At 37.4% G+C, this 14,305-nt stretch overlaps 1 protein-coding gene across 1 annotated transcript in view; it reads right to left on the reverse strand.

Moving 5' to 3' along the window:
* Window positions 1-2,283, reverse strand: part of IMPG1 (interphotoreceptor matrix proteoglycan 1) — an 89,160-nt gene extending 86,877 nt beyond the window's left edge. Inside the window, exon 1 of the mRNA XM_077811622.1 lies at window positions 2,217-2,283. Coding sequence (XP_077667748.1) covers window positions 2,217-2,283 — 67 coding nt within the window. The remainder of the gene's footprint in view (window positions 1-2,216) is intronic.
* Window positions 2,284-14,305: the final 12,022 nt, after the last annotated feature.

Below are 14,305 nucleotides of genomic sequence, written 5' to 3' on the forward strand. Positions count from 1 at the left end.
AAATAATCTCAATTTGTGCGTGGACATACTTTCCAAACATTGGGGTGTGGGAATTTTTCCAATTATTATTAAAAATGAATGTACATAACAAACTACTGCCAGCTAAAACAACAAAAGCCAGGAAATTCCTATAAGCTTTGTTCCTAAGTATTGCAATAATATTTGATCAAACTGTTGTGTGTTGCTGTTTATTTTAAAGAATTAGAAAGAGTAGAGATGAAAAAAAATCCATTTAATCATTTAGTCCTTTCCCTCTTTAGGTGCAAGATGATCCCTAAATATTATCTAGCAAGTCGTCCACAGGTATTATTAAATGTTCCAGTAATGGGACTTCTATTAAATCTCTTGCAGAAAACACTCACAAACCAGTCCGGCACTTTGTTCAGTAAGTTTCCCCTAATATTTAGCCTAAACTTATCTTTGTAAAATGCCATCCAATTATACGGTTATCAGATGTATTGCAATATCTAGGTACAACAAATGATGATAAGCCAGAATATTCAGCTTTAATTTTCATTTCATTTCTTTCTAGTTTTATAATCACAAGTGTACATATTATTGATACCATCATTAGTGCATTAATAATAACACAGAATAAGTTTCATCTTATAATTTTGTAAATGCATTAACATTATGTTTTGCCAAGGTAAATCATCCTCAATACTTGGATGAACTAAATGTTCTCTATAGCTGTCTGTCTATATTTCAGTGAGATAAAACCACTACTTAAAAAAAACGAAAACAAAATCTGCAAACAGAAAAATGGTAATAGTCTTTGCTGCATAAATAAAGTTTTCTAAATGTTATTAACAACAGACTGAAGAATACTGGGGCTCTCTCTTCCTCTACAAACATTTAAATACAAATGGAAATACTCTTTTTCTGATACTGCCTGATCTCTGCATTTAACTAACATGACTAGGACTGAAAGAAAGTAAGATGTGTTAGGCCATTTATGAATTCCTTAGGCAAAGTATAAAGCAACAGCAACCTGGGGTTTTAATTAGATTACATAAATGTCAAAGACAGACAGAAAAGTTAGTAAGCAATCTAAAAAATAACAACAAAGAAATAAAGCCCCCAAACCAAAAATGAAATAAAACAAACAACCCTCCCCCGTGCATAATTATGGAATAAACATGGGTTTACCTGCACTGTACACTTTTATCTGCCGGGTAATCCCAGACATTTAATAATAAAGTTGAGGCCTGATTAAACCCATGTCAAATGTCCCCTGTCCTCCTTTCTGTATAGCCAGACAAACAAAAAACCCAACAACCTTTTGTGATAAGAATAAAATCTGATGTTTTTTTCCCTATATGTAAATGAACAAGAGGAAAAACACATTTTCATGTTTTTGTTTTTGTTCTTGTTCATGTTGAACAATTAAAGAAAGACTTGTGAACTTTTCAATATGTCTAAAGAAACAATTGTTAGTTGCTTCACTGAATACAGAATAGTTGTCTCTGCTCTGTCTTGCTTTTATTTTCCTAAAGGCTTACAAATCGATGCTTCCTTTTATTTATTTTTTTGTTGGAATCTGTTCATTGAAACAGATTTTAAATTTATTTTACATGCCAGAAAAAATTACTATTATGATTTTTTTTTACATTTTTTCACTAAGTACTTAAGTCAGCAGATGTATTCTTTTTCATTTTTCTTTTATAATGTTTAAATTTTTCTGCTTGTTCTGCTGTACACATTTATCAGTAACGTCGCCCTTATTTGTATTGCTATTTTCTGTTTTTTGGCAGTATTGTTTCCACCTACAATATTTGTGTATATACCTAGAAGTCTTTTAAGTTGGCCATGACAGTACCCAGTAAAACCAAAAATACACTTTGTTGCTTTATTTTCAGTTCAGTAACAACGAATTCTCATTAAGAGTACAATCATTTTCTTATGCATTCACTTCAGCTATTGTGCCCCTTCCACGTAATTTGTAATTGTTCTTTCATCTAGAAACATAAATAAGTAAATAAACTAAGTGCATCTTTTACAGAGAATTTAATGCAGAGCAAACCTACATGATACAAGTTAAGGCAACATTTTCTTAGGGTCGCCTGTCAAGTTAACAGTGTCACTAACCTCGACTTTTGTAGCACCCAATTCTAGGCAGTGACTTTTATAGCGAGGGAAAACCACTTGACCTTTCCAAAGATTTTTCAACTACAACACAAAATAAATAAATAAAATCATTTTACATGTGAACTTACCTTTGCTTCCTTGAACTTGGAGAGCAAGACAAATGACCAGAAATATTAATCCAGTTTTCAAATGCATGCTGGCAATTCAGAACCTTCAAGGATTGTCATGCAGGAAATATGACTAGTTTAGACTGGCTAACAGATTTCTTTTTAAGAACTAAAATTCCCAAACTGCCTCGTATTTCTACTTTTTTAAGAAAGTGCTCAACAGTTTGAAATGTTTTGAATCTCAGGCAAACTGTGAAACAGGTGCCAGAACACAGTTACTGAACAAACCCCTCAAACACACACACTTGTAGTCCAGGAGACTGAAAGGGGGACTGGAGTGGTAAACTCCTAAATGTGATAAGAGTGACGAAGTTTTAAAAAAAACCCAACAGTGTCTGTTTCTGGAATAATCTGTTTATCTACTGCTCAGACATAATCCCTCTTATAGTCCAGCTGGAAGAGCTGTCTTCATCTTATTAACCTTCTGGAGTGGCATCTGTCAGCCCCAGAAGACTTCAGTAGCACCATGATAAATAACAGAAGCCTCTTCTAGTGGCCATTACCTGTACATTTTGGTCATTTGGTCATTCCAGTAATATGGCATGTCAGCAGAGGCATTGCGAAATGATGGCGACAGTTGATTGTATTATTTCTGAAATGTATGACCATAACAAATGGTGAACTTCCTTTGAAGAAGATGACTAATTGCTTGTCTGAAAGAACTGTGACTGTATGGAGCTTTTCAGTAGTGTTTGACTTGGGAGCTCTTCTCCTTTCTCACACCAGAAAGTTTGCTTTTGCAATATTTCTATAGCTCTGATGATGGACAATCCATTCTGTTTCACTGGTAAAATGCCATGACTCAGCAGTAAATTGCTGTAGCAGTCAGGACTGGAACAATCTGATTCCAAATGAGGAATGGGGGAGGGAGGAGGTTGTTATAGGGAGAGGAATAAAAAAGGGGAGGAGGGAAATAGCATTTCAAGCTCTAGCTCAATCAGGCCAATGAGCGAAAAAACTGTTACAAGCAGTTCTTTTACAGTTATATAAATAAATATTCCTGTTACATAACATTTGGTAGGCCCTTTGTTATATTTATGTCCTACATTTGCTACATTATTTTCAAAAGCATTCTGTAAAGTTTTGTTAATCAGGGAGGGCTGCCAGGTGAGCATGTACAGCCGTCTGTCCTATTTAGAGATTTATGTGGTGACTGTACTGTACAAACGGAGGCTATTTGCTGGCAACAAGAATCCTTCTAGCTCTGCATGTACAAGTTGCTTTAAGAACAACCTTCATTTGAACCTGGTCAGTGTTCTATTTTTACATGGGATTTGAACAATCGCAAAAGAAAACAAAGATCACCCTCTTCTAAATACTTGGAACAATTAGTACAGGGACATTGCTGGGACCAAAATTTGACCTACCTTTCTTTGTTCTCCTTATCTGTTTTCAAAACCCATAGTAACTTTTATGTTGTTTTCAGAACAAAAGTTTCAACAGCCTTCTTAACACAAAGAAATCCATGCCATCAATACAGCCAGAATGAAGGATGATCTGGATTTATACTTGAGGACATTCGCACGGAAGAACATAATTAACCTTTACTCGAATACTACACCTCTCATATCTGGATTGAGATGCTTTTCAAACTATAATCAAACCTATCAAGCACTCTTAAGAGCCAGCTAAGTTTTAGCAAATCTTATTTAAAAGGTGGATAAAATGAGATATCCGGGAAAAGAGTCAAGTATTCAAAAATATCATCTAATTTTGGTTGCCTCCATTTTTTGCCTAACTTTTGTAAGTGAGGGGGATTTTTCTGAGGTGCTGGGCACCAAGAACTCCCATTGCCTTTCAATGAGAATTTGGCCCTTATGAGCCTAATTCACTTTTGAAAATGGGACTTAGCTGCCTAAATCACTTAGACCCAGATTTTTAAAGCTATTTAGGTGTTACTGCACTCACCGTCGCAACACCTAACTAGTTTAGGATCCTGAATCTCTTTTTTAAAGGTTTCAGAGTAACAGCCATGTTAGTCTGTATTCGCAAAAAGAAAAGGAGTACTTGTGACACCTTAAAGACTAACCAATTTATTTGAGCATAAGCTTTCGTGAGCTACAGCTCACTTCATTGGATGCATACGATGAAGTGAGCTGTAGCTCATGAAAGTTTATGCTTATGCTCAAATAAATTGGTTAGTCTCTAAGGTGCCACAAGTACTCCTTTTCTTTTTTAAAGGGGATTTAGGCACTAAGGAGTCTAAATTTCATTAATAGTCTATAGGATTTAGACTCCTAAATCCCTTTTGAAAAAGAGATTTAGGTTCCTAAATCAGTTAGGCTGTGCAACACTGAATGTAGCAATACCCAAATAGCTTTAAAAATCTGGACCCAGGTGTCGAATTGAAGCAACCAATATTAGAGGACACTTTTGAAAGTGTGGGTCAATGAGATTGGCTGAAGATCACACTATGAGTCATTATGAGAGCTAGGGACCTAGAACCAGGAGTCTTTCCTATCTCCCACACTGGACAACAATCCCTTCATGAATAATGGAAGAATACATGTTTAGAAATGAAATTTTACTTTCAAGGTTTTTCAGTGTACAGCCCTGGGTAGAGAATTGATTTTAAAAGAAAGAAAACACTTTAACAATGTTCTTTTTAATTAAATGTGCTAGTTTAAGGAAAATATTAGGCTATACAGCAAGTTTGTGACTAAAAATTATGCTGCTGGGATCTGAGTATAGTGAGATGATCTGTAAATCATGAATATTTCAAGTTGTTTTCTGTCAAGGCTAGTACCTTTTACTTATTTCCTTTTAATTAAAATTTTTTGTAACTAACCTTCATAACTGCTACAGTCCAAGCAAACAATAATGATAAACACTCATTATAGCTAAAGCAATACTATCAAGGGACCATTCCATCTCTAAGTACTGCTGTTTTTAATTATGGGTCACTGTTAATTAATCTGGAAGTCATTCTTCTAGCTGGTTTGCTGTCAACAACAATTATATATTCTTAAAGAGGCAAAATCTTTTTTTGATTCTGGCTGAAATTCAATAATGCATTAAAAATATGCCAGGGAGGCATGGAAGGGGCAGTACTGCAAGCTGAAATGTCTGTTCAGACAAGATAAGTGCACATAAATGGGAAAACTAGAGCTATTAATGGTTAGTGCAATGAATCAGTGCATATATCTGAAAGAATACACTAGTTCTGCTGTTTAAAGTAAAACTTCCAACTGACAAAAGACTGTTTCCTTCCTTTTCTTTCATAAAAACTGCGTTTTACGAAAACCTTACATCAGAGTTTTGATATGACACCAGTCCTTTAGAGGGAATCATAGCTTGTCTCTGTACAGTGAACATACATTTTTAAGTGGAACTCCTGGAGACACTTTTCACCTTTAAATTCTATGATCCTACAAATCAATAAACACTGTCTCTCTATGAGCAGGTTGTTTTCATAAACAAGCCTTATCCTAACTGGAGTTAGAATTTTGTAATTAGTAAATAAAGAGTTTGCAGTATTTCTGAAAGTACCTGAGCCAGGAAGTGCTAAGTTTAAATTTGAGGAACTACATGCTCCCTCCCATGATCACGATAACAGCAGGAAAGTAGAAGTACTGCTCTGCTGGAAGTAAGTAAGGTGAAAACAAACTTCTTTCTAAGTGATCTAGTAATTGTTCTAATGACTCTGCTCTTTAATGTTTTGACACTGATTTGTATAGGAGCAGAACCTAAATATATTGAGACATTTCTGCTCGTGATTTGGCCAACTACATTCTTTTCCTTTTTAATGTTATACCGCCTCAGAGAGCTGTACCACAGTTCTGGAAGCATATATTAGTATTACATTATTTACACTGAATGGGAGGAGACCATATCCTCAGTAATATTTTGTACAGTGAGATTTGGAATGGCGCTAAGAAAGCAGGGACACCCTTTCTGGCGGTACCACAATGTGTGCAAAAATGACATGAAGTCATTCAGCACCAAGGTAAAAAGCTGGGAGGAGTGCAAAGAATCCCATCCAATTTGGAGGGAATATCTGGCACTGGGTGCAGCTCAAGAGGAAGTGGCTTTGATCAAGAGGATGGAAGCAAAGTGAGAAAGAAGAAAGCAGCGTGCTGTAATCTTGGACTCTAACTCAGACAGTACATGGATCTATGAAATTTATAACAAGCTGTGTCATGCTCGAGTTGGACGTGTCAGCCATAAGCGGATTCTTCAAGCACCTGATTAGACCTTTTACGCGTATACCATGATCCAGTTTGGATGGACCGTTGTTGATGATGCTGATGATTTACGCTGAGCAGGGAGAGAAGTAAAATTAGGAATGGAACTGCAGGAGTAGCACCAGACTTGTCACAGTTGCTCACAGGACTAAAAATACATGAAAAGCTTCTGCAGGAGCAAAGACACCAGTGAGAAGTGGAAATGAACTAGTTGGTTATTTTCTTCCTGTCCCTCTGTTAATATTATCACTATTAAGTAAGATTTACATTATTTTATTATTTATGTTTTGTTTTCTGCTTACCAAAGCCTAGTCCCTGGCACTAATCAGTACTATGGCTGGTTTAACTCATTCACCACAATGATCATCCATTGTTTTTGCATGTCCTCTAGCCTTTTCCATTGGATAGTATTTCCTTGTACTTTTGTCTCTACAATCATTCAGCCATCACACTTTTCTTCTCTTTACTGAAATAAAGAAAGAAAATCATGTTCTCATACAACATATTCTCATCGACAAAACAAAATATTTGTGAAGTGAAAAAGATTAAGCCTCATTTAAAAATACCTCAATTTTATTTTTTATGTTTGGATGGACCTCCCCCTTTTTTCCTTTCTGGTATCTCTCCAAAGCGGCAATGAGCAAAGATGATTGCATGAGTGATTGACATCTTGAAACTGTGGAGATCTAGTCTCTGTTCCAGAAAAAGCTAACTAACAGTAACACTAAGTAATTAAGTAACAGCCGCTTCTTGTTTGCCCTCTCTTTCTTCCTTTTAATCCCTCCTTAAAACCTATTTCTTCCAGAAAGTCTCCATACTTTGTTCCCATCAAAAATCTCACCACTACAATACTTGCCTGCTCTGTGTCTGGTTCTTATTGTCTGCTTTAGGTGATCTTTGGGATGCAGAACTTGTTAAACTTTTTATAAAGCTCCAACTAAATATATGGTGATATATAAATAAATTTAATAATAATGGAGACATCACATTGTCCTTTAACTCAGACTAATCTCCCACTGAAGTCAATTTGGGCTGATATTAATAATAATTACTCCCCTAATACTGAGTTATGAAGCAAGTTGAATTTTTCCTTTCATACCTCTCTCCACTAAGACTAGGACTTCTGGTGAAGTTCAGTTCTGCAGTTACAGAAAATGCTGTGAAATTCTGGACTGGCCAGATAGTTTGAGGACAGCAGCAAAAGTTAGTTCAATACAGCTCTACATCTGCTTATATGTATAAAAGCATCAGAGCTTTTAATACTCATTTTAAATCAGAATGAAATGGTAATAATGCCCCTAAAAGTCTTCTGAGTCATACTTCCTTGCTGTAGTGCCACCACTAGCCACCTTGAGGATAATGTGATATTATTACTAACATGATGTCAGCACCGTTCATTCTTATGTATAACAGAAAAAGGCAGTCACATGGGTACATTTACATGATGAGTGAGTTACAGGTGTCTCATTCGCATTGACTTCTTGACCAATCTTCTTCATTTTCTATTTACAGTGAAATTGTTAAAAAGGTTGATGAATTTAGATGCACCTAAATGTGACAGGCAGATAAGAGTGTGAGAAAGACATGGTTCTGAATTTATCTCTGCAAATATACCTCAGCCCTGATGGGCTACATCCTTTTCTATTTCAATCTGGCCTCTTGTGAACAAAGATTGCTGATGTTGTCATAGTACATGATGTTTTTGTGATGTACCAGATGTCTACATAGGATATAAAATGGTTATTTATGATGGGCAGGAAAATGCCCAACTAGCCACTAGGTTGTAGTCCGTGGAGATATACAATAGCCTATCTGCCAGTCCAGATTATCTTGTACTTGCCTACATACTCAAGCGCAATTTTCTATTATTCCAAGAGCTGCTTAAGCGTCTAACACATAGAAGCTCTAATGAACTGAAACATGCTTCTTCAACTGCTGATTTGACAAGTTGTTTTCCTCTTGCAGCTCAGAAAGGATTTTTCTAGTTTTAGTAGATGGATATAGTGTCCACAGAACATTTATGACATGTATAGCATGTGTGACAGGATCCCTGGGGTGCAGCTTGGGACTGTGGGACTGCTGTGCCCTCTTAACTCTTCAGCCTCGGCTGTCTCTCACAATGTTTTGCTAGTGACAAGCCGCAAATCCCTCCAGGTGCTGTTATCACTCAGCACAGCCACAACCCTGGGGTGCAGAGTGTCACAGCACATTAAATTGATGACTGTAGTTATCAATTCTGCAGAATTCAGCAGTAATTAAGGTGTAGCTGTGTGCAAAGCCAGGCATATATAGACTCCATCTTTCATGATACATGTTGTCTAATCAGAAATATGAAACATGGGACTAACTGATAGCTCAGCTTCTTTCTATAGCAATGGGGGGAATGGGATGGTAGTGGTAAGACAAAGGGAAGGAAGTGAAGTATTCAGTCATGTTGAGTGGTGAGCAATTATTTGAACTATGGAAATGTCATGCTGAATAGACAAATAAACGTATGTACTACTGAATGCATACCAAGAAAATGTTGTCCATCCTTTACTTTTTCAGAGTTTCTTGACAAACCATAGGGAAGTTTGAGGGGGGTCAGCTTAAGATTGCATTTAATTACCTCTTCATTTAATGCTTGAGAATGCTTGGGGAAGTGTTTAAGTACTGTTGCTGTCTATATTATCAGTCTCTCAGCTTCAGTTACTTTCAGTTGTAAATCTATCATTTTTGGACTCTTAGAGAAATTCTGCTATATACCTTTTCTGGCAAAGATTTTTGAGAGGAAGGTTACAAGTACTGTCTGCCCATCTAAATGAGTTTGTTTTGTTTTGTTTTGTTAATAGGTTCCAGTCTGTTTTCTATTCATCCCACAGCATCATATATGCCCTTGTGTAGGTAATAGCCTGTGTTTATCTGAAGACCAAAGTTGTTGTTTTTCCTCTACTGCTGCTGTCGGAGGCCTCTATGAAATCTGACACTGTTAACCTTGAAATTTTGTTACCACTCTTAAACTGCTTTATTTGTCTGTTCAGCATGACATTACCATAATTCAAGTAATTGCTCTGTCCCCTGTATATTTAGTCCTGCTTACTACTACTTTTTCTTTTCTTCCTTAGTTCCTTCAAGGATCTGTCCTGGTGTGTCCTCCATACTTCCTTTTGGGAAATATTATTCATGCTTCTACAACCTGATGACCCACAGACAATGTCAGTCCTTGCAGAACCTATTATAAGAGCTCTTATTTGTGTTGCTCACTTGGCACTTCCGATATCAAGGATTGGGTATTGATAAAGTTTACGTGAAATGTCTATTGGATGAATTCTTATTGAGGGCCCGTTCCCAGCAGAATATCTTTTTACTATTTTGGCAGTTTTCTTTGATGAGAGATGTATTTTGCCTGTTTTCATATTTTAAAATTTGTTCACTGCTCAGACGAACCAGATTGGAAAGATGCAATATTATTTTAGCAGGGTTACGACCTATGTTCTTCCAAAGAGATATTGAGATTCTTATACTTTAATTTATTATTGTTCGTATGTGTAGATTCCCTAGCTGCTTCCTGAAGTATTGGAGCTTTTCTGGACTGTTCACCAGGCAATGATTACTTTCATAGTGAGTGAGCTGCATTGGCCTCCTGCTACAGAGACAGACAGATATTTTTCACATCCCAGCTGTGTGCAGTCTCAGTCCACTCTATTTAAGAGTTCTTAGCTCATTCTCCTCAGAGGGTCCATTCAGCTCTGAGCAGCTGCTCAGTTTTTAGAGTCAAAGCTACACTGATTTTTGTCTTGAGTCAATAGCCAAAATTAAAGAAATTCTTGGAAAATACTTCATAATGTTTCGTATTATTTTTTCCTCATGTATTTCATAGTTTATTCCATTACACCCACCTGTATAGATCTCTGAAATGCTAACAGCCATCTCAGTTTGATTAATTGATTAATCCAACAAACTCAGATGCAAATACAGATCTGAAAGGTATAAATATCAAGGAGGGAGAATAACTGTTTAGCATGCTGCAAGGAATATAAGTAGACGTAATAAAATGTATTTAAATTAAGAATGGAAAGCTTAGATTGAGTAAAAGGAAAAAATTCACTGTAGAACAATCTCTCCAAGAGTGTGGTGGAATCCCCACTCCTTGAGTCTTTTAAAATTATGATGTTGTTATAATATGTAATTGTTTATATTTTAAGTATTGTAGCAGTGCCTACAGGCCTCAACAGAAATCAGGGATATCCCATGCTAGGCACTCTACAGATGCACAGTAAGAGGCAGTTTCTGCCCAAAAGAGAATATACAAGATTGGTCCAAGTCTGAACACAGGGCTTCCCAAATGTTTTCATTGTGTGAACCAGATCATGTTCTGGTGAAATTAAAAGCTGCAGTATGCAACTGCACAACACCCTTTAGCAAACATAGCAATTCCTCAGGCAGGGTGGGTGGGGCAAGGAATTTTTCATGTCTGAATGGGTTATGGTGAGGGAATGGGGGAGAGCAATCGCCACACTCACAAACTGCCTCTGTCTCATACAAAATCTATTGTTCCACACCCCCACGAAACTCGTTTCATTCCCCCACTCCATCCCCCACATCAACAAACTAATTTTACTCTCCCACAATCCATTTCCACTTTATCACAAAAACAGTGTATTTTATCCACCTTTGCACCAAGATTTTACTTACAGAAATACCATTTGATGACCCTTTAACCTCCATGTTCCCTGCTGTCTGGTGGTCCCACTTATCCTAGACCCTGCCTCCTTCCCCTCACCCTGCTTCTTCCCAGACTCTATGCTCCAGCTCTCCGGCCTTCTCCTCACCCCCAGCTCCATCCACTCAAGCCTGCTCCCCAACTTCACTCTGCTTCTTTCCACAGTGTTCTCAGTGACTTTGTACTCCCAGCCTAAGGTGCACTCTGAATCCCATTACTGCTGTCACGAAGCCCACTGGTTCTGCTCCTGATGGGGGGGGGGGTGACATGGTGGGGAAGGGAAAGGTTGGTCACTTTCTTTGGGCGGCAACTCCTTTTATACAGCAGCACCCTCTGCTGGCAGATTTTTTTTCCTTTCATAGGCATCTTGTCAGAGGCAATAGCCATATCATCAGCCCCATGACTCCAAAATTCAGGAGAGAAAGAAAGAAAGAAACAAACAAAAAGTCCAGCTAAACATCCAAACAACAACCCATGTGTGAGAGAGAAATGAAACAAAAATGTGTTTTGGTGTCTGACGTTTGCTGTCTGATCTCCTCACAGAAAACAACCAGGTCCCATTGGTGTGTGATTTTTTTTCTTAACCTCTAGGATGTCAGCCTTTCCTTTCTGACCCTTCAAGCCCTCTCTTATAGCGGTCCACAATTTTGCTCGACTTCTTCTGGTACAGTGCACCTCCCCTAACAGACTTTAATGCCCTAGAAGGCTCCAGAAACAGCCCCCTGTCTCCAGCCTACAGGTGAAGATGCTCTGCTGGATGCAGGAATCTACTAGAGAGATCACACAATCAGAAGCCTGCCTTAGATATATTCCTCTGGTGGAGATATCAAAGGAGCAATTTTGAGTGCCATGCATACTTTCACTCTTTGGATTTAGCATTGTGCTCTGATGCCCAGTTTGGGAGAGAGGTGTTACTGTCCATATTTAATTAAGATCTCCTCTCCATGCATCTGCCCGATGGAACACATTTTGCTAATCTCCCACAAGTGGGAATACACAGAGGCCCTCAAAGATGAGAGAGGTTACACATCAGAAACTCTGCAGATTGGAAGAAGGCTGCTGAGGAGGTTGGCGTGTACACTCCTTTATACAGAGTAAAGCTATGACATCACCCTTATGCAAGAATGCTACAGTACCACCACCCCCTGCAGCAGATATGGATTTTCAAGGCAGTTCCTTGGAGTGTGAATACACAGAGGCAACCCTAAAAGAACAGTAGTTACTGGTAAGTAAACTCTCTTTGCACACAGAGCCATTACAAGGCCTCTGCACCCTATATGTAGGATAGAGTTTATATATATATGTGATGTATAGGCTCTCTGCACAGGGGTGAATTTCACTGTTGGCGAGAGAGAATCTGATGCAGAAATGGAGAGAATACATTAGAGAAAAAGATTGGAGGGGGTGATAGCGAAAATTGAGTGAATAAGAGCATGATATATTCTGCTGCTGCTGTTGCAAAAAGTCAAATACTGGACTATATTGGAATATATTGGAATATTGGACTATATTGGAATATATAAAGAGAGAAGTAGTGAGTGGACCAAAGAGACCATTTTTTTCTCTCGGTGTAGCCATATTGCAAAAAGTACCACATAGACTCATAGATTTTGACCATTCAGACCATTAAGATCTCCTGCACATCACAGTTCACAGAACCTGCCGCACCCATTCCTATAGTAGGTATATAACCTCTGGCTGAGTTAGTGAAGTCCTCAAATCTTGATTTAAAACCTTCAAGTTACAGCAAATCCACATGCATCTTTAAATACTTTGCTTTAAAACATAAACGGATTAATTTGAGACAATATTAAAAAAATCAAAAAGCATGAAAGGTTTAGGTAAGGTGACCTGTCGAAGGTGGGAAAAAGGCCTGCATTAGTATCCGAAATAACATAAGTAATTGTAAAGACCTAACCGAAGGAAAAATGGGGCTGTGAAATGCAGGTATATTGAGGCATAACAGCATAAAAATAGAGAAGTTAAAAATGAGACTAAACTATCACTCCCATGATAACATGGAAGGCCAATTGGACAATGGAGTAATGTGCCCCACGCGTTTGTCAAGGCAGGCAGGGAAGTAATGGATTTCTGCAGAAATCTATCAGTTCTCTACTATCTCCATGGTAGAGGATGTGCTAGATGACTTCAAAGGTCCAATCCTAAAACCTTAAACATCTGTGGAAGGAACCACTGTCCATATGAATACCAGCTTTGAAAGTGAGTTGAAATGGACTCTGTGTTCCTTTTTTAATGTAATTATTTTGAATGTAGAAACAGCCTTCTTTTCTGTGACAGATGACAGTCTGATCACATTTTCATCATTTGTAATAGCTCCGCCATATCAGTATTCATTTTTGCTAATGCAGTAACAAAAAGTCTTTATCACATCTGTGACACAAAGATTCCCACTAACAAATGTAACAGAGAGTCAATAATATGGGGAAATGTTTAAAATACATTAGAATTCCCCAAACAGCATTTTTGACATTGATTTCCTGTCATGCCTAAGAACCTCTGCCTACCCAAGCAAATTCTACAGAAATTTTTTGAATAACATCTCACTATTTAATTTGTAAAAGCTATAATGAATATATGTGTATTTCATGTCTTGTGAGGATGGACTAGACAAAAGGAGAATTTAATATGAGATGAAGGCTGATAGCACATAACTGGTCTAGTTGAAAACTGATTTACTTGGCAGAGCTGACGCTTGTCAGCAGTGGAAACTATCAGTTACCACCATTAGGATGGCACAAGTCATTTGTTATAAAACAGAGCTGTTTAGCTCCTTATTGAATGTTACAAAGCATACTAGGAAGGATGGAAGGATTTTCTATAACAATCTTCATTACTCCAAAATTGGGTCTTTACTGACAATGGAGAAGAAATATGTTTTCAAGCTATATTTGATTTTATTACAGGAAATCAATTCATATCACATAAATTTAAATGTTGGTAAATTACTCTACATGCTTATTTTTATTGGTTTGGGTTCAATTATATTGTTTTCTATATACAGGTATATGCTTCAGAATAGCTGTTGGTTAATGCATTTTGTAAGAGTAACTCTGAAAAATCCCATATGCAATTTAATCATTTTCTTATATAGTGACCAAATGTGAGATCAGATACGTTTTCTGAAACCTTGCGGGGGGGTGGGG

The sequence above is a fragment of the Eretmochelys imbricata genome, chromosome 3 (assembly GCF_965152235.1).
Source record: "Eretmochelys imbricata isolate rEreImb1 chromosome 3, rEreImb1.hap1, whole genome shotgun sequence".
Lineage (NCBI taxonomy): Eukaryota > Metazoa > Chordata > Testudines > Cheloniidae > Eretmochelys > Eretmochelys imbricata.